The 15,686-nt window shown below is 38.2% G+C and overlaps 1 protein-coding gene across 1 annotated transcript; it reads right to left on the bottom strand.

Moving 5' to 3' along the window:
- ddx19b (DEAD-box helicase 19b) lies at nt 1-15,154 on the bottom strand. The gene is given in 13 exon segments (XM_048172480.1): nt 1-1,524; nt 2,274-2,465; nt 2,569-2,731; nt 3,886-3,990; nt 3,992-4,124; nt 7,949-8,126; nt 8,600-8,714; nt 8,804-8,906; nt 8,995-9,087; nt 14,203-14,338; nt 14,463-14,510; nt 14,636-14,690; nt 14,895-15,154. Coding segments are annotated over 13 exon segments (1,440 nt in total). The 5' UTR covers nt 14,952-15,154; the 3' UTR covers nt 1-1,462.
- Nucleotides 15,155-15,686: the final 532 nt, after the last annotated feature.

Below are 15,686 nucleotides of genomic sequence, written 5' to 3'. Positions count from 1 at the left end.
TGTGTTTGATAATAGACATGTCCATTTATTATCTGATGCAACACCAGATCAATTATGGTTTTCTACACAGTCCTTTCATTTAATCATAGACTTCACATCAACGTTTACAAGAACAAATGCCAAAAAAATAAAATCCTCTATTTAACATCATTGTAACAGGTATGATTGACAGCTTGAACCAAACAGACAAATGAACAAGGCATCAGAAGATGTATTGATTGATCCAGTATTTCATCATCTAAACGTCTTCCCTTCAAAGATAGGGTTCGACTGACACACTTTACCCCAACCTTATGCCAATGAATAAACTATACGTATATAATGCATATATAATGGAGCTGAGTGCAGTGTCGGTTGAGTTTAGAGTGGTTGAATTAAAATGTTCCATAATATAAAATAATCATTTGCTATGGATACCCTGAAGAATACAGTGAGATTGTAGATGCGTTCACATCTGCCTTTTACATTTTTAAGGCGGCTGCAAATGGGAATGTGGCACAGCCTTCTGCGGTTACAAATTCAGTTGCATTTGTGTACTTAAACCTGATCGTTTTTACAATTCAGTACAGTCTGTTACTGGGGACACAAATAACGCTTCTGCCATGACATATCTGCTTTCATTACACTGCATCTGTTGAATATACTATTTCACTCTTTGTACTTATTAAATATACATGGCATTATTTCAATACAACGAATAGACCATTTTGCATTATTCCACGTTAAATCGAGTACTGACGAATCCAATGGAGGCACAAATCTTTGGCTTTTACATGATTTTTATACTAATAAAAGGACTTTGGCAACTATTTCTTTTTAATTCAAAGCCAATAACAGCCAGCATCCTTTCAGTAGAAATGTTTTACTTCGTGAGGTATTGAGTATTGATGAACAACACAATAACAGCAATCTCTCATATTATTAAATAAACCCTGCATTTTCACTCCTAGTTTGGAGTGTCACAAAATCAAATGTAGCTGCACCCAGTTTCATAAAACACAAATATACTTGACCGAAAATCTTTCATGACATATAGAACCATGCATACTTTAATTTTAAAGCAAACAAATTAAAAAAAAAAAAAAATCCATCAGCAAATGAGTCCTTGGTTTGGAATCCCCTATTAAAAATCAATATAACAGTCAATGTAATTTCTTGCACACTTGGTGTGAAGGCAAGCTGTTTAAAAGTCAATTTAAAAGGTGCATGATGAAATTGTTAATATTGAAAGGCATATTCCATGTGTCAATCCCAGATCGCTGCTGTAGCATTCTCCTACACGTGACGTTAAGACTACACATTCAGACTTTATTAAGAAGTACAAAGAGTGAAACAATTAAAAACACCATCTGAGATAAAACTGCTGCACATGTAAACATCCTCTCTGGCACAGCTCTGATTCCAGCCTCTGAATTAAAATGTAGCGTGAGCAGAGTCCTATTAGAAGAACAAAGACGGCCGCTCAGTTAGCGATTTTCTCAATTTCATCCAAATCATCTGTGTCCAGCTTCTCGATTTTCTTATCTGTAATAAAAAGAAGTCAACCATGAGAACATGGCAATATATAAAAGCACGGATATAAATTCATGAATGGAAAGGTCCTGGGGCAAATGGTAAGTTTTATCAGCATACAAATGAATATGAATGCAAACTTTTCTATTTGAATATATTTTAAAAATGTATTTTATTCATGTGATGGCAAAGCTGAAATCATTCTAAAATACTGATTTGGTGCTCAAGAAACATTTATCATAATCAATGTTGGGGGGGGGGGGGGGGGGAACAAGTGATTTTTGGTTCAAAAGAACAGCATTTATTTGACATAGAAATCTTTTATAATACAATAAATCATCTGTCACTTCTGATCAATGTAATGTGTCCTTGCTTAACAGCTTCTAAAAACAACAACTTTGCAGCTCATTTTTGTTAATCGATACTGTTATATTAATATTAAAACACGTATTTATTTCATAAAGAAAATATTTACAAAAAAATTGGATACAACGTCAGGTTAGTAAGGGACTATGATATCGGGCTTGTGTTAATGTGTAGAATGTCTTTTGGCTATACTTTCAAAAACAAGTACTATTTTAATTTATTCCACTGGCTTGCCTCATACACAGTTGGACTAACCATTATGAATTATTAAAAACATGATTTTTGTATTTTACAAAGTGAGGGACATCAACCGAATGTCCCAGACTCTGCCGATAACACTTAGTCCTGGACGTTTCTTGGATTTGTTACTCATGGGAAATGAAGGTTCGACTTACTGAAGTGCTCCTGGATGCGGTTGAGGATGTTCATGCTAAACCTGCTGTCCACCATGTTGATCGCCAACCCCCTCTTGCCGAATCTCCCAGTACGCCCGATTCTGTGCAAATATGTTTCATTGTCAGGGTTGCCATCCTTGTCCACTGGCAGATCGAAGTTGATGACAACTGAAACTTGCTCCACGTCAATACCTAGTAGAAAAAAAATGTTGGGAAAAGAAGAAATTAGGCAAAATCTGCTAAACTTGAACTAAAGATGAGCTAGGCATTGTATAATGGGTAAAACGACATTCACCTCTAGCACAGACATTAGTGGTAACAAGGACTTTCTCCTTGCCATCACGGAAACGTTCGATGACCGCTGCCCTCTGTTCCACCTGCATCTCTCCGCTGAGCAGCGCCACCTGGTGGCCTTCTCTGGACAGTTCTCCTGCCAGCCATCCGGCTGTTTTCCTGGTCTGTGATGGCAAATCACATGGTTAAACTCGGAAATACTATGTAGTAGGGGTGTGACGAGACCGGTATCTCACGAGACGAGACGAGACTCGAGATTGAGTTCACGAGACGAGACAAGATTTTACACACCATTTTTAAGAAATCCTCAATGGCGAAATACATGACTAGAAAAAAATATTCTGCAGGTGTATTTGAAATGTTTTAACTAATCATCTTGTAATGAATGTCATTTCAGTTCTCCTTTCTGAGTATGAATTATCATATGCAGTAAAAGACAACAATACTCAAGTACTGTAAAAGGTTTTGACAAACTCAACTGACTGACTTCTCTTCTGTATGATTTCAGTCTCTTCAGACCTTACTGTACATGATTTATGAGCTTCTACAACTTTTGACCTCCTAACTGAACTCTTTTCCACAAAATAAAAACAGTATAAATGAAAATGTTAACACTTTACAATAAGGTCTCATTTATTAACATTAATGTATTAATCAACATCAACTAACAATGAGCAATATATGTGCTACAGTATTTATTAATCTTTGTTTATGTTAGTTAATAAACATAGTCATTCATTGTCAGTTCATGATAGTTCACAGTGCATTAACTAATGTTAACAAATGAAACCTTATTGTTTGCGCTTAATAAGATTAAGAGAAAACTGTTATTCATTTTTATGGTAAAACTTTACAATATGTGCAACCATAATCGCACTCTCTCAATATTCAAAGTGCAAATAAGACCAAATTTTTCTTTGATACAGAGCTAAGAGACGGTTACAACTACACTGCCCAGCCTAAAATAGCTTTCATATTGAGAGATATTTGTATTCATCAGGGAGCCGCTTTCAATGTTTGAATGCGCGCTCGCGTTTACTTTCAGCGATCGCGCGTACTCTGTAAATATGGAGCGGCGACGACTGTTATCCAACTGAATTAAATGATTTAAATACAAAGCAAAACGACAGTGGAGGCGTAATGTAAACGTAGCGGTGGCATATTCTTTCCTAATCATCCTAACACTGTCATGGCAACATCACGAGACTACTTTTCGCCTCGACGAGAAATCTCGTCACACCCCTACTATGTAGTACTTTAGTTAGGCCTGCTTTCTGTGCTTTAAAGCCTCAATATCTGCAAATGATATTGTACTTACGTGGCAGAAGATCATGGCCTGTGCGATAGTAATGGCTCCGTAGATGTTGCACAAAGCCTGGAATTTCTCCTCCTTGCTGTTGCAGATGACATAGTACTGCTTGATAGGTGTCCAGAGTCTCCTCTTCACGCTTAAGTTTAATGATGTTGGGGTCGGGAACGATCCTCTTCGCAAAATTCCACACAGTTTCTTCAAATGTAGCAGAGAACAGGAGCATCTGGCAAGTTTTAGGAAGCATCCTATAAAAATAAAAACAAAAGGTTATAACACTTAATGCAGTTTAAAAGACAAATTTCTTATCTAATGCTCTGAACAATTGGAAGATAAAGTGTAGAAAATGAAAAATATATATAGGAAAAATAACATCCTTAGTTGACAAATTCAATCTGTTAAATAATATTTACAGCGGAGACCAGAAGTCAGGCACCTTATGAAATACTATGAATTAAAAAGGTGACATTTGTAAAAAATAAAATGTAAAAATACATTCTTTTTACCCAGTTTATTGTTCATTGACTATTAGTATGCCAATCATGGGTTTATCTCCCCAAAAGTGTAAACACTGAGCCTCCAAGGCACCATATAAACACTGAAAGCAGCCCACTCCGATCCATCAATCTCTTTCAACCAATCCACCTTATTCCTACGCCCCCTGACCAGTGCTGCCAATTGCTTTCAGCTGGAAGTAGCTAAAACTGGTCGCTAAATGTTGCTAGATGACGTCATACTGGCGAGTCGTGGAAACTAGATAAGGTTTGTTTAAGAAGTTACTTGATTTGTCACTAGGCTTTTGGAAAAAAAAAAAAAAAAAAAAAAAAAAACCCTCAAAAAGGGGCAGGGAAGTCGCTAAATCTAGTGACAAAAATCGCTAAATTAGCAGCACTACCCAGGATGCTTTGGGCAAATTATGGGTGTAACTTCTGTTACAATCAGTGAAAGGCTCGCTCTATGAATGCAATGGGTTTTTTCAAACTGGGTACAATGAGATGACAATCTTCTGCTCACCCTTCAACCATCGAACATTAAAAAGTACATTTAAAAGTGTAAAAGCATCAACAAGGTACTTTCAACAGACCACGAATAACCCCAAAAGCACGATTCTTTCCACAGCAATAACATATATAATATATACATATCTGTATTATGTAACATACGTTGCCTCAGTCAAAAATGTTCATTAACTTCAGCATTGCGAGATACGATTACAAAGTATTTTCCATTATTTTGACAGATAATATTTTATTTACCCGTGAAAACAAACCTAGAAAGAGACACAAGGATTTGAGGAAAAAAAAAAATTGAGATTCTTTGTGCATTCCATTTAATTATTAATGGGATAATCGTAAATTAAATTGGGAGAACAGACCACAAATGTGCAGTATGTTGTCCTTTTTCATACTATTATAGCAGAATGCAAAGGGGAAAAAAAATCATGAAGAAAAGAATGCAGCGACTGAAAAGAGCTCGTCACGTTAAAACACCAAGCGTTACATTATTCTCATGACGTCTGAAAATAAAACAAAGGAAAATTGACAGATCATTCAGTCAAACTGACAGATAAGCTTTATTTGCAACCTTATGATTTGAATTGATTAATTTAATTTGTTTTGAATGGAAGTTGCCCAAACCGGAAGTGCCAGCCATAATTCAAAACACCGTAAGGTGGATAGCAAGTTTGGGGAGTGGCTACCGTAGCAAGTGGAGCCAGAGGGTGTTTAGCTACTGTGAGAAATGACTGACATGATATATGGGAAAAGACATTCAGGTTTAGTGCGAGCCAAAATTCACTGCATTTAGACCTTCACAGATCAAACAAGTCAAACACGTCAAAGCAAACGGGCATTGGGGGGCAACGCACTACAATGGACACTTCAACATCATCGTCATCATGCACCCATTCAGATAAAACAAATGTATCCGTTTATAGAGTTTACTTTGATGTGTCCAGTGTAGACAGACTCAAACAGTTGTGGCACATCATGTCAAAAAATGCATCCGGTGCAGATACGTTGGATGGTCGTGTTCACTCTATACAGCATTAGTTACTCAGTTGCTTACTCATGACGTGTAGCAACACAGCTAAAAGTATTCCTGATATTTGGACCTTTTATTGGAAGTAGCCTGTTGAGACATGCTGATGTTTGAGTTGGAAGAGGCGTGATGCGTGAAAGGTCATGATGAGTTTAAGGGACATTTGCAAAGTTGTTTGAAAATATTGTTTTTGTGATTGTGCTAGATGCCACTAGTATCACAGAAACAGCATACATCATCTTTAAAAATTACAAATTGGCTGAAAATAAAATGTATTGTGAGTAAATCACCTGCATTTGCAACTAAATGTCATTAGCCATTGGCTAATAAATTGTTAGATTTCACTCACCAGTGACTAAAGTAGAAGCTAAGAATGTTTCTAACACTTTAATTGCTTTACACTAGAACACGACCATTTGACTGGACGGAATACACAGGCTTAATGCACAATGCGTTAGCATAATGATGTTCTTTTGGAATTATTCATCATTTTAGACTTTTGCGTTTTGATTTCAGTACGTCAGTTCAATCTTATCAGCCAATGGTGATTATATTGCTGAAGTGTGCGTAGAGGGTTGAAGAAAGTCAGTGTGGTCTCACGCCGATTTCACACCGCATGTGTGAGCGGTGCATGAGCGCTACAAAACTACAGAGACGCACGAGTATTCACACTGGAAGCGTTTGTACAGCGCCACAGCAGCGGCTCCAAGCAACAAAGTGAGCATTTCTTTACAAAGACAGCAATAAATATGTATTTATAAGTTGGTCATTTATAAACTTGGTAGTCTTGAAAGTTTATTAACATGGGGAGGTGTACAACATTCTCATGTAAACGTAAATAAAACAAACAATCAAGAAGCCTTGTGTCATATTTCTGCACATGAATGAGGTAAGCTTTGGGTTTACATCTGCCGCGTGTACACGTTTACAAGATGGCAAACTCGGCGAAAAAAAGACCACAAACTTGTGTTTGATTTGGGTATCGCTGCCTATATAGCCTACCTGTCTCTGTAACTAAAAAAAAATTTTTTTATTTATGTATCATATTTTCTGGCTAGTTTTCTTTAGTTTTTTTATAATACACCATACTTCAAACCAAACTGAATAATTATACCAGTTAAATGCTTAAAGGTGCTAAAGAGGATCTTTTCGTCGACAGAGAAACCAAAGACTGTTAGTGAATTTTTTAAATGAGCGCATGCGTAAGAACAGCCCCCTCCTTCACAGCTCATTTCGAAGGAACGCCTCCCAAAACTCGTGCACAAATATTGGAACACGAGTGTTTACCACCGGCATTCGCTGTATCGTGTTAGTGGATTCATTATGTCGGACTCACTGCAGGTAACTCATAATCTGCAGTTGTTACTCCTGTCTCCTGACAAAAACATTGCATGCAGGCGCCTGTAGAGTGTGGAAAGTTACTGGAGCGCACAGCCACGCACGTCTCACACAAGGAACGTCACGGCAGTGACTGACAAGCCAGACAGCCAATCCGCGCACGTCTCACATGGAATGTAATGGCAGTGATTGACAAGCCAGAGGGCCAATCCGCGCACGTCTCACATGGAACGTAATGGCAGTGATTGACAAGCCAGAGGGCCAATCGTTTACGCGATTGGCTGATATTTTTAAGGCCCTACCTCGTGCACAGATGTAGTATATTAATACTACATCTTCCTTTCAGTGCACCTAATAAATAGTCTTTTATCAGTTAGTAAAGACAGTTTCAAGTAATATTGCAAAAATGTATAAAACAAAACATCCTCTTTAGCACCTTTAAATGTTCTATAAATATTTTTGATTCTTAATTTTCTTTTCTGACATACTCAAATTCTTGTTAAAACACACTAGACATGCTTATTCTGTACAATTTGAGCACTTTTTGTGTGAAATCATTTATTTTGTTTGTTTACCAAAAGTGTACTTTCACTTTAATTGAGCGTTAGCCGCGCAGCAAAAATAGACCCAGCGCCGACAACAATGTGGCACTGCTTCCTCTGCTCCTGCAACGTGCTGGAGGGAAATCACGTACCTCTGGATACGAATGCTCTGGTCTTGATGGCCCTGTGTAGCAATCATGACATCAGCCTCATCCAGGACAAAAACCTTGATCTTCTTGGGGTCGATGAATTTAAGCTTTTGGCACCAATCCAAAACAGTACCAGGCGTGCCAATCACGATCTGTTCCTGTAGTTTTGTTCCCCGCTCCACTGGACCAAACAAACACACGGCCCAACAACATGCACAATTACACAGTCACACCTGCCAATATCAACCATTACATGCTAATCTAAAGTAATAAATATGTAGTTATCCTTTGACAGTGACATCATGGAGTAGGGCTGCATGATATTGAAGAAAAATGCAATATATTATATATATATATATATATATATATATATATATATATATATATATATATAAAAGATACAGGACTTTTCAGCTAAATGACTTGAATATATTTGGAAAGAATGAATCATGGAGTGAATGGGGCGTTTTTTTGAGGGGGAAACATTTGCATAACTTTTTTTAAATAATATTACTTTTACATTGAGGACTTGTGAGCGCAAAATCCTTGTAGGACAATGATTTGTAGAAAATATGCAGTAGTGTACATAATCCAGATAATGTGTTATTAAAGAGTCATGAAGAAAACCTTAATTCCTAAAATAAAAGCACTTACATTTGTTTCCTCTGATGGCATACACTAGTTGGACTTCAGGGTAAAATTTCCCCATCTGCTCAATGACCTTGCCGGTCTGCAGGGCCAGCTCATATGTGGGGGACACACACAGACACTGGGCAAAGAGAAACACAGTGACATTAACACTAAAACAGCGCAATTATTTGCATGCATTTCATCCACGGATTCTGTTGCATTTCATACCTGAGGCCATTTGTTTTCAGGGTCCACGTGACTTAACATTGCCAGCACAAAGGCAGCCGTTTTACCCGTGCCTGACTGAGACTGAGCGATGAGATTCTGTGGACTGGAGGAGATGAATGTGTTGTGTTCAATCTCTGCTCTCATTAGGATGGATTTACATGGAAGGAAGAGAGATTAAATGAAGAACTTACGGTTCTGCAAGCATCATGGGCAATGCGGTCTCCTGGATTTTGGAGGGTCTGTTGAAACCCATGGCATACACTCCTTGCAACAGCTGAGGTTTCCTGGGAAACAGAAGCAAGGGAAACATTAAAAATACAATAATAAATTGAACGGGCAGGCCAAACAAGACAAACGCACCACCCATAGATGTTAGGGTGTGTTCACACTTGGAAGGTTTGGTTTGATTTGAATAAAACAAACTCTGATGTAATTACTCTGTTAGTGCGATTCATTTGAACCAGTGTGAACACTGTCATCCGAAACCCTGCTGTGCACCAACAAGTGGACTGAGAACCCTGAAAAAGTGGGTTTCTGTCCTCTTTCAAGCAAACTCTGGTGAGGTTTGACTGAAATATGAACAACACGTACCAAAGACATCAAAACAAACTAAAAACATGACGTGATGTCACAAGATGTGAACCCTAAAAAGGACAGAATGCCCGAGTATACCTGGTTCTTATCACAGGAGTTACATTGCCTATTACAGTACAGTACAGGCATTGGAAACACAATCATCTTGCAGCCGATCGGCCAATTTTGACTCTGTCCTTTACACAATTTTCTAAGCTCTTCATGAATTCTCAGCTGGTAAAAATACGATCATATGTACGCAAATTTAACCGAGCACAGCATTGCTTTGGATGTTAAGGCAGGAACACACCAAGCCGATGCCGACGAATGAATGGCGACGAAAGCAGACTGTGGGGTTGGCTCACGTCTGCAAGGTCTGGGTCCAAAGTTGCCCTGACACACCAAACTGACACTCGACAGCCGACGGCCAAGTAGCACGTCCGTTCTGCGCCTGCATAAGATGAAATGCCTTTCCGTACCAGCAGGTGGCAGCAGCTGAACAGCCAATCAGAATGATCAGATGGCCCTACGGACCGATGAGCTCCGACACCAATTCAACGTCGCATCGGCCCAAAAAAAGCAGACGAGGACCAACTTCAGCCGACGGTGCAGAACACACTGAGAAAACTGCCTGCCGGCCAACAGTCAGCTTGGTGTGTTCCTGCCTTTAATCGCAAAATATACATCAAGTCTTTTTTTGTATCTTTAGGCATGGTGTAATGCGAATCAGGATTAAATGTATTAGGGATTTCAATTTACGATCATTCCCATGAACGATTGTTGTTTTAATTAACAATAAATGTTATCGATTAATCATTAACCTTAATATTGCAAGATGCGTATACTGCAATGACAGTCACCAGTATGACAGTATGTGCAAATGCTCAAAACACCAGCTTTCTCATCCGAATGAAAAGGTTTTTTTTTTAGTTTACATGTGAATAAAAGGCTAGTGGGATTATAAAACGAATCAGTGTGATTATGATCATTTGATAAATGGTGCTCTTTGTTGTATTGTATTTTAAAACACAAATCTTGCAATTAACATTATTGTCAACTAAAGTAAAATGTTCAAAAACGTAACTACGGTGCATAGGTGCTGTACTGGTCATACTGGTCAGCGTGACTAACTGCTACCACCAGCTGTGGTACAACAAAACACATTTATGCACATATGATTTGTTTTTATGTGAATACTTTTGATACAAGTGAAGTACAAAGTTTTGTTTACAAGAGAACTAAATGGTTAGCAGGCAAATGTTACATCACAACCATGGAACATTTGGATTCATGTTGAATCAGAGAGGTACGTGAACCCGAAAATTTGAATTAAGTCATAAGCGCCTGTGTGTTCTGTTTTGTGGGATGCTCACTGGAATTTTCATGAATTTAACAATATTCCGTGAGGTATTCCACTGGATATTTAATCTTGTTTCTTTTACCCAAATCCATACAATCTTACCGTCCATTTTCACAGGGGAAGATAGATTGTGGCCACGAATTAAGAATTCAGTTCAACTTAGTTAAATTATGGCCATGATTGTAGTAACCTTAAGTTTTAATTTAACGAGGGAACAAATTAATGAAACATGGACAAAAGAAATTAAGTGACAGGAATGAATTATCATTTATTTTTATTATTTTTTCACTGTATTATATTTCAATATATTTTTTTCACGTGCCGGTATTTGGTTTTGCTTTTCCCGGCAGCGCAACATCCATTAGCCTAAAACGCATAAAGGCATAAAGGCATAATACCCAAAGCAGGGCTGGGCGATATATCGCATGCGATTCTCACGCGCGCGAAGTCGATTCATCTTCGATACTGAACGCGATTTTGCGTGGCTTGTCCGTGAACTACGGCTCTGTCTATTAAAAGGCGCTCCATTTGAAAGCAGGTGATGGCAATTTAGCGGTAATCAGGGAACCGGCTTTACTGACGAAATGCGCGTGAGAATCGCATGCGATATATCGCCCAGCCCTAACCCAAAGTAAACTGCATGCTGTTCTTGAACCATTTGGAGTATGTGCATGGTTTTGGTCTCTTCTGTCTGACTCCTCCATAGACAGCAATTCAACCACCACTGTCAAGGTCCAGAAAGGTACTAAAGACATAGTTAAAATAGTCCACGTGACTGCAGTGGTTCAACCTTAATTTTATGAAGTGACGAAAATATGTTTTGTGCACAAAAACAAAAATATAAGGAGTTTATTCAACAATTTCTTCTCTACCCTGTCAGTCTCCTACGCAGTTGACGTAGTGAACGCAGTTCAGCGCTTCTGTGTTCTACAAAGAACGCTGGCTCATTATTGGCCGGCTCCTGCTTCACCATCACACACACACACGTGTCGTGCTGCTCATGTGAACAACGTCGGCCAATGTTGAGCCTGCGTTCAGACGTAAACACAGAAGTGCTGCATTGCGTCAACTGCGTAGGAGACTGACAGGGTAGAGAAAGAAATCATTGAATAAAGTCGTTATTTTTGTTTTGTTTTTGCGCACAAAAAGTATTCTCGTCTCATCTAACATTAAGGTTGAACCACTTGTAGTCATGTTGGACTATTTTAAAGATGTCTTTTCTAGGGCTGCACGATTCATGCTAAAATGTGAATCACGATTTTTCTCCATGGGAATTGAGATCTAGCCTGACTACGTCAGACTTCCTACTTCCGCTCAATTTCATTTCGCTTCTGTACTCAGTCTGATACAGCGTCAGAGCTTTGTGTTTGCCACCGGTCTGGAAACAGCCGGGCCAATCAACGAACAGAGGGCGGGCTGAGAGCCGTGACGTAGATGCTAAGCGCCGAGTTTTACATTGTAGGTTAGAGAAATCGAAAATCGAAACGACCGCGGAAATGGGAAACGAGACACGGGATGCAAACTTCGGGATGCATTAACTTCGCATAATCTGCAAAAGTCGTTTACAGCCATGTTCACTCCGGTATTTCGCTCACATCATCATGTGTTTACAACAGGTTTACAGTGGAAGTTCAATCATAGATTTGAGTTCGATGCATGATGTCTGTGCTTCGATGCGGCTGTACAGGCGGATAACATACGTCATAACTAAACGTATCTGATTGGCTTACGGGTAACCAATGATTTTAAACTTCAGACAAGCGTCCCCTAGCGAGAGAGAAAAAACTTCTCTATTATGCCATTCCAGACTCTGTCTACGAAGCAAAGTGAAGTAGCAGAGTCTGGTATTACCAGGCTAATTGAGATCCTCTCTCTCACACGATTCTCAAATTTTCAACCAAAACATTTATTGCAGAAAAAAGTAGTGTTGTTTACACAAGACGTTCATTTATAATAAAGTAACAAAAAGACTTAAAAGTAACAACTACAAAAAATAGTCTCTATTTTATTTATTTATTATTTATTTCGGCTAGTATTTGTATGCGTGGCTGAGGCTCCCTTGTCTTTCATGGCTAACTCGTACTGTATTTTGTGGTGACGTTTGAGGTGGGTGTAGAGATTGGTGGCGTTACCTTACACCATGTCCTAACAAGACGCGCCAGCGCGACACGATTCTATTTTAGAAACGTTTTCTATTTTTCTTCGACGTCACGGCTGGAACAACAACACAAAGTAAGACAATGATAATCTCAGGTACTGTTTATGTGCTTTATTTAATGTTAAATGCATCTAATGTGAGTTTGAAATATAATTTTCTATGCCTTTTATAGCCGTACTGAAAGCAACAATGGATAATTTACCTCAGCTTTTCAAAACAAAAGGAAACAAGGATGTGAGTAACAGCGTAACGCAGTAAATGAGAAAGAGGAAAGAAGTGATCGGGATTTATGACTGAATCATTCGCTAATCTCTGACCTGATTGGTGAATTAATAAGTGTTTTGTTTTACACTGTGTGAGTGTGATTGTGAAATTTGACTGATATAGCATCTTGGATTGTTGTAAAGTAATTAAGCAGCATGATCTGAACATAGGGAAATACATGCAAGGGAATCACCATCATTTAGAAAGATCGCATGTGTATATGAATAGATATTGTGATTTTTTTTCTTTATTTATTAATAGTGCAGCCCTAGTCTTTTCTACCTTTCTGGACCTTGAATTTGGTAATTACAGTGCTTTCTATGGGGATAAAAAAACAACAACTTGGATTTCATCAAAAATATCTTAATTTGTATTTCGAAGATGAACAAAGGTCTTATGAAGGTCTGGAACGACATGAGGGTGAGTAATTAATGACAAATTCATTTTTGGGTAAGTTAACCCTTTAAATTGCTGTCTATGGAGGAGACCGAGAGCTCTCGGATTTCATCAAAAATATCTTAATTTGTGTTCTAAAGATGAATGAAGGTCTTACAGGTGTGAGTAATTAATAACAGAATTTCATTTTTGGGTGAACCCTTTAATCGATCGTCAATTAACCATTAGTATCCCTAAAATGTATCAATTTTCTGTTTTTGGACCGGACCAAAATAATCAAGAGAGGCGAACTACAAGTGTGTACACACCCTTAGAGTAGACCTGTGTTTTTCCAAAAATATCTTAGTTGTTCAATAAATATTATATATAGTTATTATATTAACTGAGTCTGACACACATTAAAGCTATAATACAGTGTTTCTCAACCCTGGTCCTGAAGGACCCCCAACACTGCAGGTTTTGTCTTTCTCCCTAATTAAACACACCTGATTCAACTCATCAGCTCATTAGAAGAAACTCCACTACCTGAAATGAGTATGTCAGACAGAGGAGACTTTCAAAATGTGCAGTGTTGGGGGTCCTCCAGGACCAGGGTTGAGAAACACTGCTATAATACAATCAGGAAGGTGTAAAAACTGTGAAACTCACAATCGTAGCTCTTCAAATGACTTGACGGAGTATAGCGGAGAGCTCGGATCCCTCTGGAGGACTTCAACTTGATTGGTCGTGTTGACTAGATTACTGCGGATCAATTTATTCAGCAGTGACTGTGCTGCCTTGTCCTCTGCAATTCAGATCAGTTTCAGTCAACTCTCATGCAGAGAATACATACATACTCAAACCAGACTGAACTCAGATTGTGAAAACAGACTGTGGCTATGAGACGTGTCTATGTCGTAAATCCTCACCTTTATCATCCTCCTCTGTCTTATTGCCATTTCCTTCTGTCTTTGCCCCTTATTAATAAAGGAAAAGGTGGAATTCAACAACAACATTCATCATAGGAATCAGCAACCGCAATACACACAAAAAAATTAATACAAATCTCACTTAATGTATACAAGACTTTAAATATTCTCACCATTTGCTTCAGCTTTCGGCTTTTCATCTTTTTCATTTATTTGCAAGGTGCTTATCTGTAAATGAAAGTGATATGACTTTTTAGAATAGCAAGTTAGCAAGCTTTGAACTGTTACTGCGACACAACAGATATAAAGTTGAATGATCAAAAATATAACGTCAATGTTAAGGAACCGAGTGAATTATTGTGCTTCGTAAAATCTTCGATTAAAGTATTCAGTTTCTTATCATTAGTCTGTCAGTTTGAGGTTTAAACCCACCGACTCCGCTGCGGCTTCTTGTTCATCGACAGCCTGGGCCCACGAATCTGTTGCCATGTCCTTACTTGTAAATAAAATGTTTTTTCTTAAAAGCGGGAGCTAATGATTTAACAGTGGACTGTTAAATCTACCTATATAAATCCTTTATAAAATTAAACGAAAAGTATTGAAAGCAACAAATTCATACAATGGCGTGTGGCGGTACTTGCTTCTTATGGGGTGCGACACTCACACCTCCGGGCGGAAACTGGCTCGTGTGTACTTGGTTCCTATTAAACGTTCCGCTTGTACGGTTAAAGGTGTAATATGTAATATTTAGGCAGTAAAATTTCCAAAAACCACTAGGCCAGTGTTATATATTTTGTTCACTTGAGTACTTACAATATCCCAAATGTTTCTAATTATTTGAAAATGGTGAGAAAATTGCAATTTTAACCAAGGCTCCGGGACGTGTGAGGAGAGGAGTCGTCTGTCAATTGCGTCACACCCGCCTTACCCTCGGTTTCCGGTTTTATTTTGTAGAAACCATGGAAACACCAAAGACGCCTTAAAATATTACACGTTTTAATAGACAAGGGAACAACTGTTTTGATATGTTTCTAGACAGAAAACGAATTGTTGTTATATCTCAACACGTTTAATCTTATTGTTTAAATCAATTTTCTTGATTTTTTGCGAGTACCATGCTTTACCATGCCTCAGAGAAAAACACTATTTTGTCAAGTAGCTAACATAGCATAATCAGATGCAGCTTTATTTTTATTAACAGTAATACAAAATTCCATCATACAA

The sequence above is a fragment of the Megalobrama amblycephala genome, linkage group LG21 (assembly GCF_018812025.1).
Source record: "Megalobrama amblycephala isolate DHTTF-2021 linkage group LG21, ASM1881202v1, whole genome shotgun sequence".
NCBI classification, from domain to species: Eukaryota; Metazoa; Chordata; class Actinopteri; order Cypriniformes; family Xenocyprididae; genus Megalobrama; species Megalobrama amblycephala.
The sequence above is the reverse complement of the archived record's forward strand: the minus strand, read 5'-3'. Positions and strand labels throughout refer to the sequence as shown.